This window comes from Erpetoichthys calabaricus, chromosome 1, assembly GCF_900747795.2.
Source record: "Erpetoichthys calabaricus chromosome 1, fErpCal1.3, whole genome shotgun sequence".
Taxonomy (NCBI): Eukaryota; Metazoa; Chordata; class Cladistia; order Polypteriformes; family Polypteridae; genus Erpetoichthys; species Erpetoichthys calabaricus.
Window position 1 is genome coordinate 286,479,693 of NC_041394.2, and position 19,277 is coordinate 286,498,969.

At 38.9% G+C, this 19,277-nt stretch overlaps 2 protein-coding genes across 4 annotated transcripts in view; one reads left to right on the forward strand and one right to left on the reverse strand.

The window, feature by feature from the left end:
- rfx4 (regulatory factor X, 4) overlaps positions 1-3,851 on the reverse strand; it is a 99,549-nt gene extending 95,698 nt beyond the window's left edge. For both annotated transcript variants that reach the window (XM_051934527.1, XM_051934522.1), the window contains exon 1: positions 3,419-3,851. In XM_051934527.1, coding sequence (XP_051790487.1) covers positions 3,419-3,461 — 43 coding nt within the window. In that variant the 5' untranslated portion in view covers positions 3,462-3,851. The remainder of the gene's footprint in view (positions 1-3,418) is intronic.
- Positions 1-19,277, forward strand: part of LOC114662582 (NADH-cytochrome b5 reductase 3-like) — a 1,047,486-nt gene that overhangs the window by 732,148 nt on the left and 296,061 nt on the right. The window lies entirely within an intron of this gene.

Here is a 19,277-nt window from a genome sequence, read left to right on the forward strand (position 1 = left end):
TCGTGTTAACAAACGCGTCAAAACGACTTTTTATATTCTTAATGAGTTTAATGCAAATTGACTTAGCTATATGAATCTAAATAAATGAGACTAACCAACAGAAAATAAAATAATACAGAATGACAATCATGACATAATACGCATTTCTGACTGTGTCCCAGGAAATTTTTTAAAAATTTAAATAAAGGAGGAATACAAGTATGAGTAGCAGACGCACACATTAAAGTTTTTTTTCTTTCTGACTTCAGGTACATTTGACTTGGTCATAAAAAAGCGGCTAAAGCAACACGTTTACTTTCGCTCTCCACCTCAAAGACGGTTTTCTTTTAGTTATTCTGTTACATCTGACTTTCTTCTCTGTTTATAACTAGAAGTTATTTTTTAAGCGTATAAGGAACTTAACATCGCAAACATTGAGATACAATAGTCTACAATATGTGTGCTTTAAGGGCAAAACGTATTCAAGTTTAGTTAGCGTGTAATAGATAAGAAAGTAAACAAATCAACAAACGCTCCTCAAGTGTTTAACGCCATTAATGTTTCATTACAATCTCTTTTAAACTTTACCAAACATAAATATTAAGAGTTCTGAAGATTTCATGAAAGGTCAGGACAGCCTGCATGAATCGTAACGAAACATATCTGAAAATATATATTTACTAAAGTTTGTAAAGAAAGAAAGAAAGATCACAAGTATAAAAACTAATGTCACCTATATATAAAAGCGAAGATCATATCACTTAAAACGACGAAAACTACATCAAAAGAGGGAACATGCCAATAAATCGGCCGTGAGATTGTTTTTATATAATTATTTTAATGGATTTGCTTAATCTTGTTGTGCCAACGGTTTCCATAATCCTGACTCGAGTGATGTGTAAATGAACCTACACGCCATCATAAAATAGTTTTCATTTATGAGCGAATCTCAGCATGTGATGAATTATCAGCCTAAATAAGATCCCGATTTCGTTTTGTTTTTCTTTCACAACCTCATTTTTGTAAAAGGCTAATTTCCTATTTGGAATTGAAAATTCACTAGAGTTGTTTTCCCCACTAGAACTGAAATCAAAGTCAGAAGTAAACCTTTCCATCAAAAACGATGCACTTTTATGTTTTACGAAACTTGTTTTTTTTCCCGAGTTTACTGTTCAGCAGGACTGCTTAGACCTTGTGCTAAAGTAATCATATTTTGTTAATTTCTTAAGATACATTAAGCGTCTTACAGGTAGAAGTAATATCATTACATTAACTTGCTGGAGCAATTACGACAGAATGTGTTATTTATTATATAAATAAATGGCGAGTATTGAATGAGCACTTAAAGAAATGCAAACACTTTTTCCAGACTCATTTTTAAAGGTTATTTTAACACTCTAAAACTTCGTGCAACAAATACGATTTTGTGTGTAGTTCTAACTTCTCGAATAAAATCTAAAACAACGAATATAAAAGTAATAAAGTAAGGCTTACTATATTTGATAAGGTTTAACATAAAATGTTGTTCAGGCCATAGTGTGTGAGTATATTTATTTATTTTATGTAATCAATTTAAATAGCTTTTCTAAAAAGCCAAATTTCCCCCCGGGACAAATAAAGTTTTCTCTGTCTATCTATAATAGAAAGTGCGCAGAGTAAAATGAAGGGAAGACAAGCAAAAGAATTGTTATGAGTACCGCACAGGGCAGTCACCGTATCTACACGGCCTCTTACAGCGTTAAAGTCACCCACATGGAAGGAGCGCTTCTCTCTTCACCGAACGTTAAATGGGAACTTAAGTCTGGCGGTTTGACTTTGTGCTCCGTTACAACCATCAGAAGTAAAAACAATCGCGTTTCAGCCGCCGTCTTCTTTTGCAGACTTTGTTCAGTTGCATAACTGTTATGATTATACGAATAACAATATCAAAGTAAGTTTGCGGCACGTTTTGAACAAACTCAAACACAAAATACCAACAAATGCTAGAAAAAAAGTTAACAAAAATGTCGTTTTGATTGACCTACTATAGTTCTAAGGTAATCCTCAAAAGTGTATATAAAGAGCGTTTGTATTTATACAAACTGTTGGTCTAACGCCGGCATTTTGCTGTGGTAGCTATAAAGCGATCATTATAACATGACACGGGTGACATACTGGACGAATGGAACTTTCCCATCCCGGACCTGTTCCTACTTTGTAGCCTTTATACGACTGGACTACGTGCAGAAGACCGGTGGCACACTATATACTGTCCCAGACATAACGACATCGAAGAAATGGAAGGATGGACACTGAATGTTAAATGAACCTTGCAAAGTTAAACTAAACCGTTAATATGAAAGCACTGTGCCCAACAGTTTAACACCGTTGATCTGTGGATGGACGAATAATTGACTGCCTTGGAGTTGAAGGACCGGCGCCACGTCCGGGATCGGTTATCCGTTATGCCCGAAGCTGCCAGGATAGGCTCCGGCTCCTCCCATCCCAGCATTGAACTAGAGGATTTAGAGGATGGATGGATGGAGGCTAGAACAATTTTTTTTTTAATATCATAGATGTTTTAATATATCAGTATGAATAGCCCGTTCCTTTTAAACTTTTGCATAACTAACATTACATTCGTGCACTTGTTGCTTTCATAACGCTGTCATGGAAAAGTGCCGAGCATTTAAGTTATTTAGAAACAGTGCATAAAGAAAATTAATTAAAATAATTAATTAAAGAACACACATTAACCACATTAAAATGTATAACTAAAATAAACGCTTAATTTTAATTTTTTTCTTTTTTTTCAGAATATTAAAACGCTTCCTAATAATGTTATTTAACTGAGCATCTTGCCGATATAAAGCAGGGCTCTAGAATTAAACTTTATCTCTGGTGAGATTACTTGATTACTGATTAGTTTTTTAAAAAACATATATGAAACTACAGCTGCAAGTCTCATTGCCTTTAAAATCGAATATTGTTCAAGATCAGCATTGTTGCAGCAGGTGTGTGGTGGAAATGCTTGAAAAAGTCATTCGTCCGGTAAAATCCCAGCACCAGCAACACCAGTGCTAAGGATAATGAGGATTAGGAGGAGGAAGAGGAGGATGTGTTACGGGATATTAACGCCACTTGCTACATGTCTTCTTTTATTTCGATTATTCTTATACCTGTTCAAACTTTACAGACTTTTACATTTTTCCCTTCCACGGATTCCACTACAGCAGCCGCTCTTGTAACTTCTTAGTTTGTGTCCTTTCTTTCCACACTAAACCGACAATAAAACAACAAGGGTTCAACTTCAGCGGCACGGATCGCCGGTTTTCCCCCTTCATGGAGGTCCCCTCACTTCCTGTGCACATTTTTCAAAGCAGGTTACTCACAACATTTTACCTGCCCCGTTTAGAATACATCAATTAAAAAAATAGGAAAGTAGTAACTTTGGACAAACCTGTGGAGTCCATGTCAGGTTCCTCCAATAACCCACAATGCATGCTCTTCCCATCAACAGTATACAAGGTCCCCCCAAAAAAAGGAAAAGAGAAAGGAAAATGAAAAAAAAAAAAAAGAAGAACAACAACAAGCCAGGGATTTTGTTGTGGCCAACGAGACTCTGCAGCTCAGGGACTCAAGTAATCCAGCAGGGGAAAAGCCAGACCCGTCAAAATGTTTGCTGATGTTTCATGGGAAAAAGCATCATTTTATAGGAGCCCTGATGGGAGAAATGTCATTGATAGGCCAGGCAGTCTGATGAATGGCTGCTAGTCAGATGGGGATGTGGCAAGGCTCACTGTGAAGCCCATTGTGAAGCTATTTTGAATAAGAAAAGCTCTCTCCCCAGAAAAAAGAGGGGCTTAGATCTACGCAATCCCAGCACTTTGGCCTCCCCGTCTTCCATTATAGCATTAACCCCCCCACCCCACCCCCTTCTCTCCTCACTTATTTAAACTCCCAAGATTTCTAGACTCCCCCCAACTACCCCATGTCCCCCACACGCCATGGAGCCTAAAAGTGGGTGCCACCCCGAATAGCAGGTTCAAGACGACCCTCCATGGCCGCACGCTGCGACTCCTCATTTGCACCGTTACTTTTTCGTTTAAAACAGAGGGCAGTTTCGCTTTTTATTTTTTGAAATCGTGCACACTATTTTTCATTTTTACACTTTACTTGCATATATTTCAAACGACTTTCAAGTGAAGCTATTTCGTTAACGGATTCCGCACACTGAACTATATTTTACTAAATTCAAATGATGAAACGAAAATGCCCTTTTTCATTTGAGTTGATTTTTTCCTTGATTGTGAAGTGCATGGAAAACTGCATGTGCTACACAGGGGAAGTAAAAGTGCAAAGCTTGTGGCTGCGAAGGCTGTGTGTGATAAAGTGGCTGTTTTTTGGGGGAAAGGAAAAGCTGTGATTAGAATATGAATGGAGCTCCAGGAGAGAAGGAGAAAGGGGGATTACAGCTGAATTACTTTGACCATGGACAGCGGAGCACTTTCCCTTGCGAGAAGCTGAGCAAAACCCGTGGTGCCGGACCAGCGGTCTTTCCCAAACATGCAGGATCTAGAAGTCGATTTAATTAGTTGGGCTGATCGGTGGGCTCATTAGACAACAAACATCCGTCTTAGAGATGTGTGTGCGTGTGTGTGTGTGTGAAGGAAAGGGGTCCGAAGATGAAAAGAATTTGGGGTGGGGGATGGGACTGACAAAAGGGACACTGGCCCAGAGCAGCACAACCTGCTCCACAATTGCAGAGACACACCCAGCCCCCCATGAGAATATAATATGTACTAATAAATAGTAAACAATGACATGGAAGTTGCACAAGTTACCCAGTTTTGTAGTCACGGACAGTAAAGTGATTTTTAAGCCGCTCAGATACGTCAGTCCTTCACATACTTACAGAGTTATTTTTTAATGGATTCTTCTTTATTAAGGCAGTGTGTCTCAAATCGGTTGGACAGCCATTAAGAATACACACCATAGCGCTACAGCTAGTAAACTGCTACGGTCTGCGCGCATCATGTCAGTATGTTGAATTTAACATCCATGGTTAGGACGCTTTGAACAGCGCATGCGTAAAGCGCACCTTGACTGAGGCAGTCCGTTAACTGGGATGTAGCACAAAACTCTGGACCCTATTCATAAGCAGTCTCAGTGAGCCCCTTCTTCTCGAAAACAAAGTTTTCATTCCAGGCTTCGGGCCAACCCTCAACTACCCACCAATCCCCTGAGTCATGGGTAATCATTACCCCCCCCCCCCCCCCCCCCCCAACTACTACGCCCATGTCCGTTAGAATATGAATATTCAAACAACTTCGAGAAAACGGGTCTTTCAGTCCAACAATTCTGCAAATTGACAACAAGTCGAGGTTCGACATCTGTGTTGAAACTGATGGCATTTCCCGAATTTCATGTATTTGCCATATGTTCTGTAGGTGGTGGACAGCACCTGCCGTAGCGTTACCTGGTGGATGTGAGCGCACTGACCGCCATTGAAACCGAGAGCATTAGGTAATAAAAATATCAAGACAGTTAAAAGGATCTCAAATGAATATACAGAACAGAAATTTGACAAACGTGAACTGCCCATTCTGTCCAGCAAGCTCGTTTGTTTAGCTAAGCACATTCAAAAACGTCGTAAAGTTCTCAAGATTTCTACTTCAGTTATACAGTACTCTTAATAAATACTGGTTCTGTAATGGCACTTTACTGGATTGTGTGGTTTCATATACTGCAGCACCATTTACAAACTCCTATTTTAATCCGGGAATGATTTTTTGCATATGAAGCTGGTTCTTTGGGATTTGAAAGGGTTCTGAAGTCTTTAATGTGGGCTATTAAGATACTAACAGATCAAGAAAACCTGGGCTGAGCCTGTGTTAATCGGTGCAGCCAGAGTCATTTTAAAATCATGAACCCACTGGCATTTCATAAATCTGTTACCATTCCATCTTTAATGGTTATTTATGGAGCAGTTAGCAATCTAAATGAGTACAATTCCTTTCTGGAAATTTCATGTGAAGGGTTCTTTTGGGAACTGTGGCATTGCTCAGGTGGAATTACTTTCTCATCTTTATTTTTAAGAATGTACACGTCTGTAATTTGTTTCAGATTCCCACAACTCTAAAGACGTGCTTCCTGTCTTCAGTCCTAAATGTATTTCCTCTTAATTTCCATAAAAACACTTCACTTGTTCAATCGAATTTTTGAATGACATAAAGACTACAGCATGCTACACACTATATGGAGGGGTGATCTGATATTGTTTGGATTCAGCTGTTCCTGGAACCAGGCTGAAGGCAGGAAACCAAATCCTGGAGAGTCTCCCACATGCTCATGGATAGCAATCACAAATTAACCAAACATTTTTGGAAGTGAGAGGAAAACCGGAGGATCTGGAGACAACATGCAACCTGCACACAAGCAAAGATCGGGAATGTGAGTCTAACCTAAGTTTTCTGCATCCATAAGGCAACAATGCAAACTGCTCTGCCACCATTGTGCCCAACCCCACCCAAAAGGGCACACTAATCTGTAATTAGAACTGAGGAAATTATATTCACCAGTAAGTAACAATGTACGAGGGATGCTCAAACAGTTTCTGCACTTTTATATTTTCATTGGAAATGGTGAAGGCAGGAGGAGCAGGTATTAGGCATTAAAAAGTTGGTACGATGCTGGGAAAAATGCATCGCAAACGAAGGTGGTCTATGTAGAAAAGTGATGTCATTTGCTTTTGAAATTCTTAATAAAAAGAGTTAAAAAAAACTTTTTGAATGTCCCTCGTAGTTCATGTCCTGTAGTTGCAAACCCCTATCTTGATTCAAATCACATAATTTTCTCCACACATCTCACTTATAAAAATTCAACATTAAACAACAGTAATATTTAAGAATTCCAGTGTTCACTAAAAATAATTTAACATTTAAATTGCAAACAACATTCCCAGAAAAAAATACACTGAAAACTACCACTAATAATACTGGTGGTCAAAAATTAACGCAGTCTTACAAAAATTAATAAAATGAAACAACCATCCATCCATCATCCAACCCCCTATATCCTAACTACAGGGTCACGGGGGTCTGCTGGAGCCAATCCTAGTCAACACAGGGTGCAAGGCAGGAAACAAACCCCGGGCAGGGCACCAGCCCACTGCAGGGCACACACACACATACCAAGCACACACTAGGGACAATTTAGAATCGCCAACGCACCTAACCTGCATGTCTTTGGACTGTGGGAGGAAACCGGAGTACCCAGAGGAAACCCACGCAGACACAGGGAGATCATGCAAACTCCACGCAGGGAGGACCCGGGAAGCAAACCCAGGTCTCCTTACTGCGAGGCAGCAGCGCTACCACTACGCCACCGTGCTGCCCAAAATGAAACAACACTATAGATTATTATTTTCTAGAAGGACTACTCAATCCAGATCATACTGTAGAAGTCTTAACACCACAAAGAATATGTAATGGATGAATATAATTTATTGGGATGATATCTTAACCCCTGCGGTGGGTTGGCGCCCTGCCCAGGATTGGTTCCTGCCTTGCGCCCTGTGTTAGCTGGGATTGGCTCCAGCAAACCCACGTGGCCCTGTGTTCGGATTCAGCGGGTTGGAAAATGGATGGATGGATATCTTAACCCAACAATCTAACACAGCACTAGGGTGAGTAGCATTGTTGTCTCATGAATCCAATACGCTTGACTTGAATCCACCACCCTCTCCTTGTCTATGTTGAGTGAGCATGTTCTCCCCATGGGTGTTTGGGATTTAACTCAGCTATTCCAGTTTTCCTCTCACATTCTGTTCCTTGCGTGTGCACTCTTAAAAACAGTGGTGGTGGAACAGCACTTTACTCCTCCCTGAATCACTGCTTGACAAAGAACCATTTCATTTTGGGAAAGATCCTTTGCATACGAATTTGGTTCTCTCAGCCTTAGAAATATTCCTAAAATGTAAAAAGAAACACATATTTTTATTATAAAGTACTCTACCTAACGGATCAAGAAAACCTGAACTTAGCCTATGTTGTTGTATGTAGCCAGAGTCCTTTAAAATCATGAACCCACTGGTATTTCACAAATCTGTTATGAACTTGTCATGGTTATTTACGGAGCCTGCTACAGATCTGAGTAAAAAAAGGTTCTTACCTGAACCTTCATGTGGAAAGTCTTGACCATTTCAGTTCTCCATTTATGTGCAGATCTTTTCTTATTTTGCCCTTGTATAGATCAAAGACCTGCATGTTCTGCTAACTGGGCATTCTAAAATGTCCTCCTGTGACTCTGGGTCTGTGATTGTGTCCTTCAATGGACTGTAAAAGGCATATTTAATAATTGATAATAATGGATTTCTAGTATTTAGGTTTCATATAATATGTGGATTTAAATACAGACATGTATCTATAATCCCCTTGACATCTGGTCCCAGAGTGAGAAGAATCACAGGACCTTCTGCATTGCCCAGATCACTCTGAGCTGTCCAGTTCCCGGACTGTCCAGAGGGCATACACTCCTAAATATACTAGTTCTTTAATGGCCCTTAAATATGTTGCGTGGTTCCTCACAGAGTCATTGCAAGACAAAGAACCAATTCATTTCGGGAAGGGTTATTTACAAATAAAATTGGTTCTTTGGGCTTTGAAGAGGTTCTTAATATGTGAACGAAACAAATCTTTAGTAGGTTACCGTGCATGATAGTACTAAAAGGCGAACACATTAACTTAATAATAATAATAATACATTTTATTTATATAGCGCCTTTCCCATGCTCAAGGCACTTACAGAATATAATAAAGAACGGCAGCGTATACAGTATATAGCATTGTACAAACCAGATAAATAAATAAAGAAGATTAAGACAGTGAATTCTGAAAAAAAAAAAAAAAACAGACAACATAATTGATGGTCTAGCACACACATACAGGTTACATGAGCATCTTGACAGAGAGGTAAACTGAGAGAAGGGTAATAAAGTCAAGTAGAGCTGAAAGCCTTCCTGAACAGATGAGTTTTGAGTTGTTTTTTAAAAGAATTCATGGAGTCAGCTGACCTGATTAATTTTGGTAGGTCATTCCAGAGTCTGGGCGCTATACAGCTGAAGGCCCTGTCACCCATGGAGTGTAGATTAGTGTGGGGCACAACAAGATTGCCAGAATCAGAGGACCTTAGTGGGCGGGCAGGCACATAGTGATGGAGAAGGTCACTGATGTAGTTTGGCGCGAGGTTATTTAAGGCTTTGTAGGTTATTAGTAGGATTTTATATTCGATTCTGTAGGACACAGGGAGCCAGTGAAGACGGAGCAGGACGGGTGTGATGTGCTCGCTGCTGCTGGTTCGAGTAAGGACTCTTGCAGCTGAGTTTTGAATAAGCTGGAGCTGTGATATAAGATTAGAAGGAGCACCTGCCAGTAGGGAATTACAATAATCGATGCGGGATGCGAACACAGGATATGTTACGGAGGTGAAAGTAAGAAAGTTTCTTAATGTGATTTATGTGGGCGGAATAAGAGAGGGAGGAATCAAAAATGACACCAAGATTTTTTAGCCTGCATTATTGTATACAGTAACAGTCGTTTTTGGTATTTGGTTATCATCTATTTATGGTTAATTTTGGAGCCTGAAATGAGATCTAAATAAATAAAGGTTCTCACTGTAGTGTTGGTGCAGATGCTGCACACTTATTTACACTACTCATTATTGAATTAACACTTGTAGATAGCCCAGGCTTCACAGTTCATCCAGTGAGAGTCTGAGACGAGGTAGGAACCAGCTGTAAACGGGGCCACCGATTAGGAGAGTGGGGGCCTGGGTCATTCCAATTGTAAGGCAAAGACTAACCCTAGACGGACGAACAGGTACATAGTAGAAATATTCCATGTATATTTATTGCCACACTCACTTATAACATAAAACTAATAGCAGATGAAGTTTTGTGTTTCTCGCTTTTCGTTCTTTTCAGTTGTTCAGTTCCTACACCTGTACTGACGTTGTCCTTCCTTAACACGCACGCACAATTTCCTCTCGTCTCCCTAGCCGTGTCGGCACACTTGTTCCAGTCAGTCTATTGACTCGGCCGTTAAAGAGCTGCTAATTCAGCGGCTCTCATTCAGGCCTCATTAGGAGTTGCAGGTGCGGAGACCAGAGGATATTAACAGACTTTGATTAGCTCGGCTTTCATGGTGGTGCAAAAGCTGACTTTGTTTAGAGCGCGTCACTCACGTTGTCACTAGTGCAGTTACTGCAATGCGCGGAAATTCATAATAAACGACACACGTCCGAACTATGAACTCCGCGCACGGAGGGTCTGCTCGATTCTGCAAAGTCCAGTTTTGTGCTGGATGACCGCTTCTAGCGGCCGTCAGGTGTACCAGATTAACACCTATTTTCAACCACGGATGTACTAATTGAAAAAAAAAAAAATCGTTCATAAATTCAGTAACGAATTAAGTAGCGAATTTCTGAAACTTGAATCTCAAGATATCATTTTAGTCAAGTCGCTGAATTGCACTTAAATGTAACGTTGCCTGGTTTATATGGACCCTGTAATGATTCAAAGTCATATAGCAATCCTAAAGTAATGGAAAAGCAAATACACTAAATGATTGTTTCCTAAACTTTCAAGTTTAAAAAACTAGCGGAACAACTGTCCCGGGTTGGAAGCCCTGAAAACAAAGTGTGGAGTTTGTATGTTCTCCCAATGTCTGTTTTCTTCTTCGTCGTTGTCTTTTTTTGTGTGTTCCAGTTTTCATTCCGCACCTCAACCCTCTAAATTTAAACTAGCTGTATCTGAGTCGATGTAAGTGTGCCCTGCCAGGGAAGGGCTGCGTGTCCCAGCTTGGATTCCCTACCAAGGACCAAAGCTGTAGGACAGGGTGAGGCTCCGTGATTTCGAAATGGGTGGAAGGACACATCTTCAATAGAAAATAGGATTTCGACTGAAATATTTAGTGACTGTTATTACTTATGTTCAATAACTTACTATCTTAATGTGAATTTGGAAACGGATGAGCGAATGGCAACGAAAAATACTCAAATCTTACGGGAAACTGAAATATGCACCCATTGGAAAATGTAAATATAATCCCATTAAACAAAATGATAGCGAAACTGTAAAAGCAAAATCCCGTGAACTTAAAGCGACTTGACGCGGCCACAAAAATAACAAGAATACAGAAACGTTTAATTAAGCGGCTGTAAAGCATACAGTAACGTGCTCAAAGGTCGAAAGAAACATTTGGAAGAAACATTTTATGTGTGGGATTATGGAAGGAAGAAAAATGGGAACAGACGGCCGCAGCGTGAAAAATAACAGCAATTATAGCAGGAAAGCATTCATGTGTTGTGTCCCGAAGTGCATGGGGGATGCTGCAGTTATTATTCTTATTAATAATATTTTTGTATTAATGTTTTAGATTTGTACCGATGCACTTATATGTTGTATTAATATTATATTAACCGTATTAGTATATGAATGTTTGTGTACATATTAAATGTTACATATGCGCAATTTATTCGGCCAAATGTAGGACTGCGCAAACCAGGGGGGCTATTAATATATTGCACTCTAGCTGCACACTAAACTGTCCCAATTTAGTGGCCCACCCAACTAATCTGCGAGCGCCTTATGATGGATGGGCATCCCCGCTAGGATGTGACCCAGACTTGCGCTCAATGCTGGTGCGAAAGAACTGTGGGCGACAGCAATCTGATCTGAAAATATTGGGGTGATTTAACGAACTAAAAACAAAAAACAACAAAAAATCGTTTAAAACCAGCTAACATAATGTATAGTTTACACTATTTTAGAATAAACATGTTGTTCTAAATGCATACAATATATTTTTATTATTTTTTCTATCAATAATCTCAGTAACGCTTTTGTCCATCGATGTATCGTTGTATATTGCGCCTTCCCCTTTAAACATCATTTTACAAAGCAGGTAAATGAATTTTTTTCCATACTTCCTATACAAGAGGCCTCTTTGTGGCAGCACTGATAACAACTGGATAGGAGAAAATAAGATCGGTCTGAACCCCTCAGATACCACTGAAATGGGCACACTGCAGTCGTTAAACTTGACAGACATTTTCAATCTTAACCTTATCGACCTGACCTCATCAATCTACTTTGAGATTTACAGGCAGCTCATTTCTACAGAAGGCTATTGGTAACAACACGTATATTTACCCACTGTGGGATGGCGGTACTAATGGGCCACAAGGCTGGAACCAAATGTGAATGGGGCTGCACTTAGTCGTTGGGCCCGTTTATTCTTAGTCACACAAACTCGCTCGCAGCTAGCGTGTTTAGAGTCGATAGTCAACTTCTTGGTCGTTGGAATGTAACAGGAAAACACGGAGAAGGGAGAACATGCATAGCCTACTCAAGACTGATAGCGACCAAACCTACTATTCAGTGCGGAAGGGATTGTGCAAAATACGCGCCTCCGTGCTGGTCGGAACGTCTATACCGTTTAGTTAGAGCACACATCGAATTATCAGCGTGCTACACATTCATAAAATACGGCACAGTTTAAATAAAATAAAAAAAACATTGAAAAAATGACCATCATAGGCATTACTATTATTTAGGTAAGTCATCTGTATATTTTATAAACTCTATATTGTAATTGAAAAATATGATTTTAATTTAACTATTCGAACACGTAGGCTATAAATATTTTTAATCAAAGATTACACACCCACTTCAAGGGTTCTCCCATCTTCCAAAGTCGCTTTTTCCATTACAAGGCTGTGTGGACACACAACGGACAAGATACATTTAAATGCATCTTTACGTTTTGCAGGTAAAAGTGTCAACGTGTACATGCCGTTACTCGTCATACAGGAGATTTCTGTGTGCACTCTCGCACATGTACGTGCACACAACATCAACAAGTCTTAAGGACCGGAGGAGTGCAAGCTCTGGACGCGGGACTCCCTGCAGAGAGCGCGTGACCACGTGTGTATGAACCCGGTGTGATGTAAAGGTCAAAAGTGTCCGGATTGATTTCAACGGCTCGAAAGATTGGTGCCGCAGACAACCATTCATACTGCAATGAAATACGCAAAAAAAACACGAGCGTCATTATAGGAACATAATTAAGTTATACATATCTTAAATTAGAAACTTACATCGAAAATTGCAAACTTAAATCAAGTCCAAACGAATACTTCAGTCGTGCTTATAGATTAGCAGAGTTTAAACAATTTATAGCTATAAGTGCAAGAAATCGACAAACTGGTAACGAAACATTGAGCTTTTATTGATGGATTGATTCAGTCTAGATTAGCAACTAGAGATTGATTTCATAATGTTGTCCCGATACAAATTGTGAGGATTACCCAATTGGCATAGTAGGACTACCCTATAAAAAGTTTTTTTTTTTTTTTTTTTTTTTGTACGAGGTACTTCGTATTTCAAGCGCAAGCAGAATTTACAGCGCTACTGTTCGTCAATGAAACCCCAGAAATGAAATTTGATCAGAATAATCTGTCAATGTGCCAATCGCACTATACGTGATTACTGATAAAACTATTGATTGCCTGATTAATTGATTGATTGTCAAGTCGAATTCGGTCACTTTTGCTCAATCTAAACATATAACGGTATTGTCAGTCGAGTGCGCATGGATAGAATTATCTTAGATTTTGCACTAAGAACATCTAGAAAACAGCTCTTTTAATATGTACACATTTGTACGTTATATTAATTTTTTTCATAATGAAAAAACTACTTTATAAATACATTTTGATTTCGTTTCCTAAATTGCCCTCTTTTCCAGTCCGATAGTTGCTCTACTTGAAGACGATCTAAAAACCCAGCGACAAGTGGAACTTCAATTAAAGACTAAGGTGATCACGTTCCTTTATGGGTGTCTATGATTCTTTAAAGATCATTTTTTATGAATTACTAGTAATCAAGGGATGCAACGCGAGTCGTATGCCTCCGAGTATCTCACCAAATCAGTTTTCTTTTTAAATCTGAACTCCGTACACTTTACCTAAGTTATCTGCTGTCCATTGCGTTTTCCTAGAGTGCTCTCCACAGCAAGCTGCCACAGGCAGTTTCAAGATATTCAGGAAAGAAAAGGACACACGAGTTAGAAAAGCTTGTAGATTTCCAGTGCCCAGAAGGCAGAGGGAAGACAACAGAAAGATCAGCTTGGGGTGAGTTGACAGAAAACAAACCTTGGCTGACCCTCCGCCCAGCCAGCCCTGCACAGTCTAATCTTCTGGGTGTTTTCTGGGCTGACCTTTCTATTCTTCACAATGGCCAGAGGCCTGGAGATGGCAGACGTTTTAGGAGTGATGGCTCCCTAAACCAATTTACTCCATCAGTGCAATACTGTTATGACTGTTTTTTTAAAACTAACGTTTTCCATCCAACCATCCATTCATTGACGATTGAACCTACCTAATACAACAGAGCTTACTCTCACAGCATAAGGCGCAAGGCAAAAATCAGTTAAAAAAAAAAAAAAAAGACAAAAATCACACAATAAAAATGCCATCAATAATGAACAACATTTAGTCACCTTCAAAAAAGCGAACTACAGAAAGCAAGGATAAAAAAAGGTTAAGCTTACTGTAAACAGTCTGATGATGAGGTTCCATGTTAAACACGGTGTTGATCTCCTTTATCACCATCCAGAGAGCTCCATTGTTCACATTATTTGATAAGCTTTGCATGCCAGTTTTTATTTATGTTTGCGTATTTTTCAGAAAGTGCATTTTCCTACTATGCTGGTTTCAAACCACTTACATCGCCTGTCATTATTTTTACAAATTTTGTCTGCTTTATGGTGGAACACATTCACCCTAAACAGTTAGGGCTTTCTTCTTCAAGTCAGGGTCATTTATTGAAATATTTGTTCATCTAGCATTGTTTCACAAACCACAGTTGTTTCATGGTGAGTACCCTCCAAGCACTGCCCAAATAATATGTGCCATGAGTGGGCATAAGAAAAACTAATTGGGTCATTTGAATGTAACTTTACAAAAGGTTCACCTATAAGCCTTCCAAATATCCAAATTTTTAAAAATTTATGTCATGGCAATGCCCATCCATTGAAAAACAAATTAGTAAAAGTAAAATTTGAGTTTATCCTGGTATTTCGTTAACAACCCCCTCTGCCAAAACCCAAATGCTAATTTCCAGGAGAAGGACAAGCATCGTTGGGAAACCCACACAACTTTTATGTTACATAATATTAAATTAAATTTTGTCCAAAGGTTTTTTTTTTGATACCATTTATTTTGCATCTCAAAACTACTCACTGCTAAGTACAGTTCTTTTATTCAGCCAGCCTGCTGAAGGGTGTTGTACCGTGTTAGCCATTATGAATGTAGTGAGAAGTCAAGCAAAATGACACCTTTTATTGGTTAACTAAAACGATTACAATATGCAAGCTTTCGAGGCAACTCTTGCCTAAAGTAGTAGCCTGAGTTGCCTTGAAAGCTTGCAATATTGTAATCGTTTTAGTTAGCCAATGAAGGTGTCATTTTGCTTGACTTAACTTTCAGCCCAAATGGATGTAAATATTAGCATGATCAATTTGCAATGATTGTTGCCTAGTTTAATTGGTTCCAGTATAATATGGGCTAATGTAGGCTGTAATGTAGCATGTAACATACAATTAATTAAACAACAATAACATACCATGTCTCAACTGGGGGTAAGTCTGAGTGTGGTATAAGTAATCAAGCAATTTCACACTGTGTCATCTGGTCATTAGCTGCTTGGATATAGGTAGTACCTCCACCATGTTGTTTCAGGTCAGATATCCCTCCATGGTGACCAAAAAAGCTCCATGGCAAATGTATTAGTCGCCAGGGCTGACCCACTGACATTCTATCTCACTTTCAGATGTATACCTCGACAGCCTTTTACATTTCAAGGGCGAACTTGTATTAGCAGACATCACTATGTGTATTGTCTTGATCTGGATGCACCTTTAGCATGACACAAAAATTAAACTTATTCACTCCGCTTACAGTTAGGTCCATAGATATTTGGACAGAGACAACTTTTTTCTAATTTTGGTTCTGTACATTACCACAATGAATTTTAAATGAAACAACTCAGATGCAGTTGAAGTGCAGACTTTCAGCTTTAATTCAGAGGGGTGAACAAAACGATTGCATAAAAATGTGAGGCAACTAAAGCATTTTTTTAACACAATCCCTTCGTTTAAGGGGCTCAAAAGTAATTGGACAAATTAAATAACTGGAAATATAATGTTCATTTCTAATACTTGGTTGAAAACCCTTTGCTGGCAATGACAGCCTGAAGTCTTGAACTCATGGACATCACCAGATGCTGGGTTTCCTCCTTTTTAATGCTCTGCCAGGCCTTTACTGCAGCGGCTTTCAGTTGCTGTTTGTTTGTGGGCCTTTATGTCCGAAGTTTAGTCTTCAACAAGTGAAATGAATGCTCAATTGGGTTAAGATCAGGTGACTGACTTGGCCATTCAAGAATTTTCCACTTCGTTGCTTTAATAAACTCCTGGGTTGCTTTGGCTGTATGTTTTGGGTCATTGTCCATCTGTATCATGAAATGCCGCCCAATCAATTTGAATGCATTTAGCTGGATTTGAGCAGACAATATGTCTCTGAACACCTCAGAATTCATTCGGCTGCTTCTGTCCTGTGTCACATCATCAATAAACACTAGAGTCCCAGTGCCACTAGCAGCCATGCACGCCCAAGCCATCACACTGCCTCCACCGTGTTTTACAGATGATGTGGTATGCTTTGGATAATGAGCTGTTCCACGCCTTCTCCATACTTTTTTCTTGCCATCATTCTGGTAGAGGTTGATCTTGGTTTCATCTGTCCAAAGAATGTTTTTCCAGAACTGTGCTGGCTTTTTTACATGTTCTTTAGCAAAGTCCAATCTAGCCTTTCTATTCTTGAGGCTTATGAGTGGCTTGCACCTTACAGTGCACCCTCTGTATTTACTTTCATGCAGTCTTCTCTTTATGATAGACTTGGATATCAATACACCTACCCCCTGGAGAGTGTTGTTCATTTAGTTGGCTGTTGTGAAGGGGTTTCTCTTCACCATGGAAATGATTCTGTAATCATCCACCACTGTTGTCTTCTGTGGACGTCTAGGTCTTTTTGTGTTGCTGAGTTCACCAGTGCTTGCTTTCTTTCTCAGGATGTACCAAACTGTAGATTTTGCCACTTGTAATATTGTAGCAATTTCTCGGATGGGTTTTTTCTGTTTTCGCAGCTTAAGGATGGCTTCTTTCACCTGCATGGAGAGCTCCTTTGACCACATGTTGTCTGTTCACAGCAAAATCTTCCACATGCAACCACCACACCTCAAATCAACTCCAGGCATTTTATCTGCTTAATTGATAATGACATAACAACGGACTTGCCCACACCTGCCCATGAAATAGCCTTTGAGTCAATTGTCCAATTACTTTTGAGCCCCTGAAATGAAGGGATTGTGTTACAAAAATGCTTTACCTCACATTTTTATGCAATCGTTTTGTTCACCCCACTGAATTAAAGCTGAAAGTCTGCACTTCAACTGCATCCGAGTTGTCTCATTTAAAATTCATTGTGGTAATGTACAGAACCAAAATTAGAAAAAAGTTGTCTCTGTCCAAATATTTATGAACCTAACTGTATGTACAGTAGCTAGTTTGATTTGAATTGCTCTAATGTTACTCTCTGCAGCTTGAAGAGCTAGTGTATATATGAAACAATGTGTATAAAAGTATGGGTCAAATCATGTCCCTTACTGGTTCAATACAATATGCTGTGTTTTATGTTCCAATACCAGACAATCCTCCATTATAAGGTACAAGTGGAAACTCTACTGGTGTGTGTGGATAAAGACCATTATCAAGAAACAACACAGGAAAAAAATCAAATGCTGTTAACAAACTTGGATTCACTTGCCTGAAAGTGCATTACCCAACAGAAATCACCAAATATACAGTTTTGAGCAATAGAAGACAATAGAATAAACTAACAAATATAGGCATACAAATTTAAGAATGACTCTTCAATAGCTTAGCCTGCCACTGCATGTATAAAACAAGACTACTATAATAACACCACTGATGCACTGTCTGGTTAGTACTTAATTAGCAAAACACCACTAATACTGAAGTGTGATATTGCTATGTTAAAAGTACACATATGCAAAGGCAGATGTCAAACTACTGAACTTACCAGTAGAAGAGTTGAACTTGACAAAAATGGGAACTGAACTGTTGCAGCAAATAAGATCAAAGTTGCAGTTCATTGTTGTTGGTGAACAGTAAATTTTTTTTCAGTTGATTTCATCATGTAAAACACAAACACATTAAAACCTATACACACACGTATATTTTTATAAGAAATTTGTTGAGTATTTGAATAGGCACCATCCATGCTCTAAGTACTCAAATCACTCAAAGCAGAAATGGAAACTGCAACACTAATGAAACAAGCTACAGGAAACTATGCCTCGGGGAGGTGAAAAGTGGCTGTGGAGGAAGACAGGCAAAACTATGAACGCCACTGGATTTTTTTAAAAATTTACAATATACATGCAATTTCAAGATGCTAATCAATCCTCAGAAGCATTCTCAACTTTAAAATGGACATTTTCAGTAAGTGAAGGATTTTTTTTTTTTTTTAATGTTTGCACTGATGCCCCAAAATACTTTAGAACTCAATTTCTTGAAGCAAATTAATGTATATCATGATTGTAAAAAAAATGCCTTTGAAAAAATACCCTCTAACCCGTAATGTACACACCCTGGAGCAGTGTTTCCCAACCTCGGTCCTGGGGGCACATTGTGGCTGCAGATTTTTGTTCCAACCAGGTTCTGTTTTTAATTGGACTCCTGGGCTAATTAAGTGATGTGTTATTTCCCAAGTTCTAAGTTTTGGGAACCATACAGAAATTAGAAAACTAAGTTTGGTAAAAATATATATTAAAATATATGGGAATAATGTATTTTTTCTTTTTAACAATATTTTCATCTTGATTTTCATTCTACTTTTCTAGGTGTTCTAATTGTTTAATTAATCCATTATTTACTAATTAGTGGGTCTGACGCTAAAGTACTTGCAGCCTTTGATTATTCAGTGTTGTTTGCCTGAGTGTCTGTTCTGCTCGTTTTTATTTGTCATTATTAAGATACAATGAAGGGGAAAAACTGCACAGAAAAACTGCAAAATATAATGAAATCAACAAAAAAGAGTTAAGCATTTAAATCTATAGCAAAAGCAGAAATATTTCTAAATGTCTTATAAATGTAAAAATCATGCTGCTGTGCTTTTCT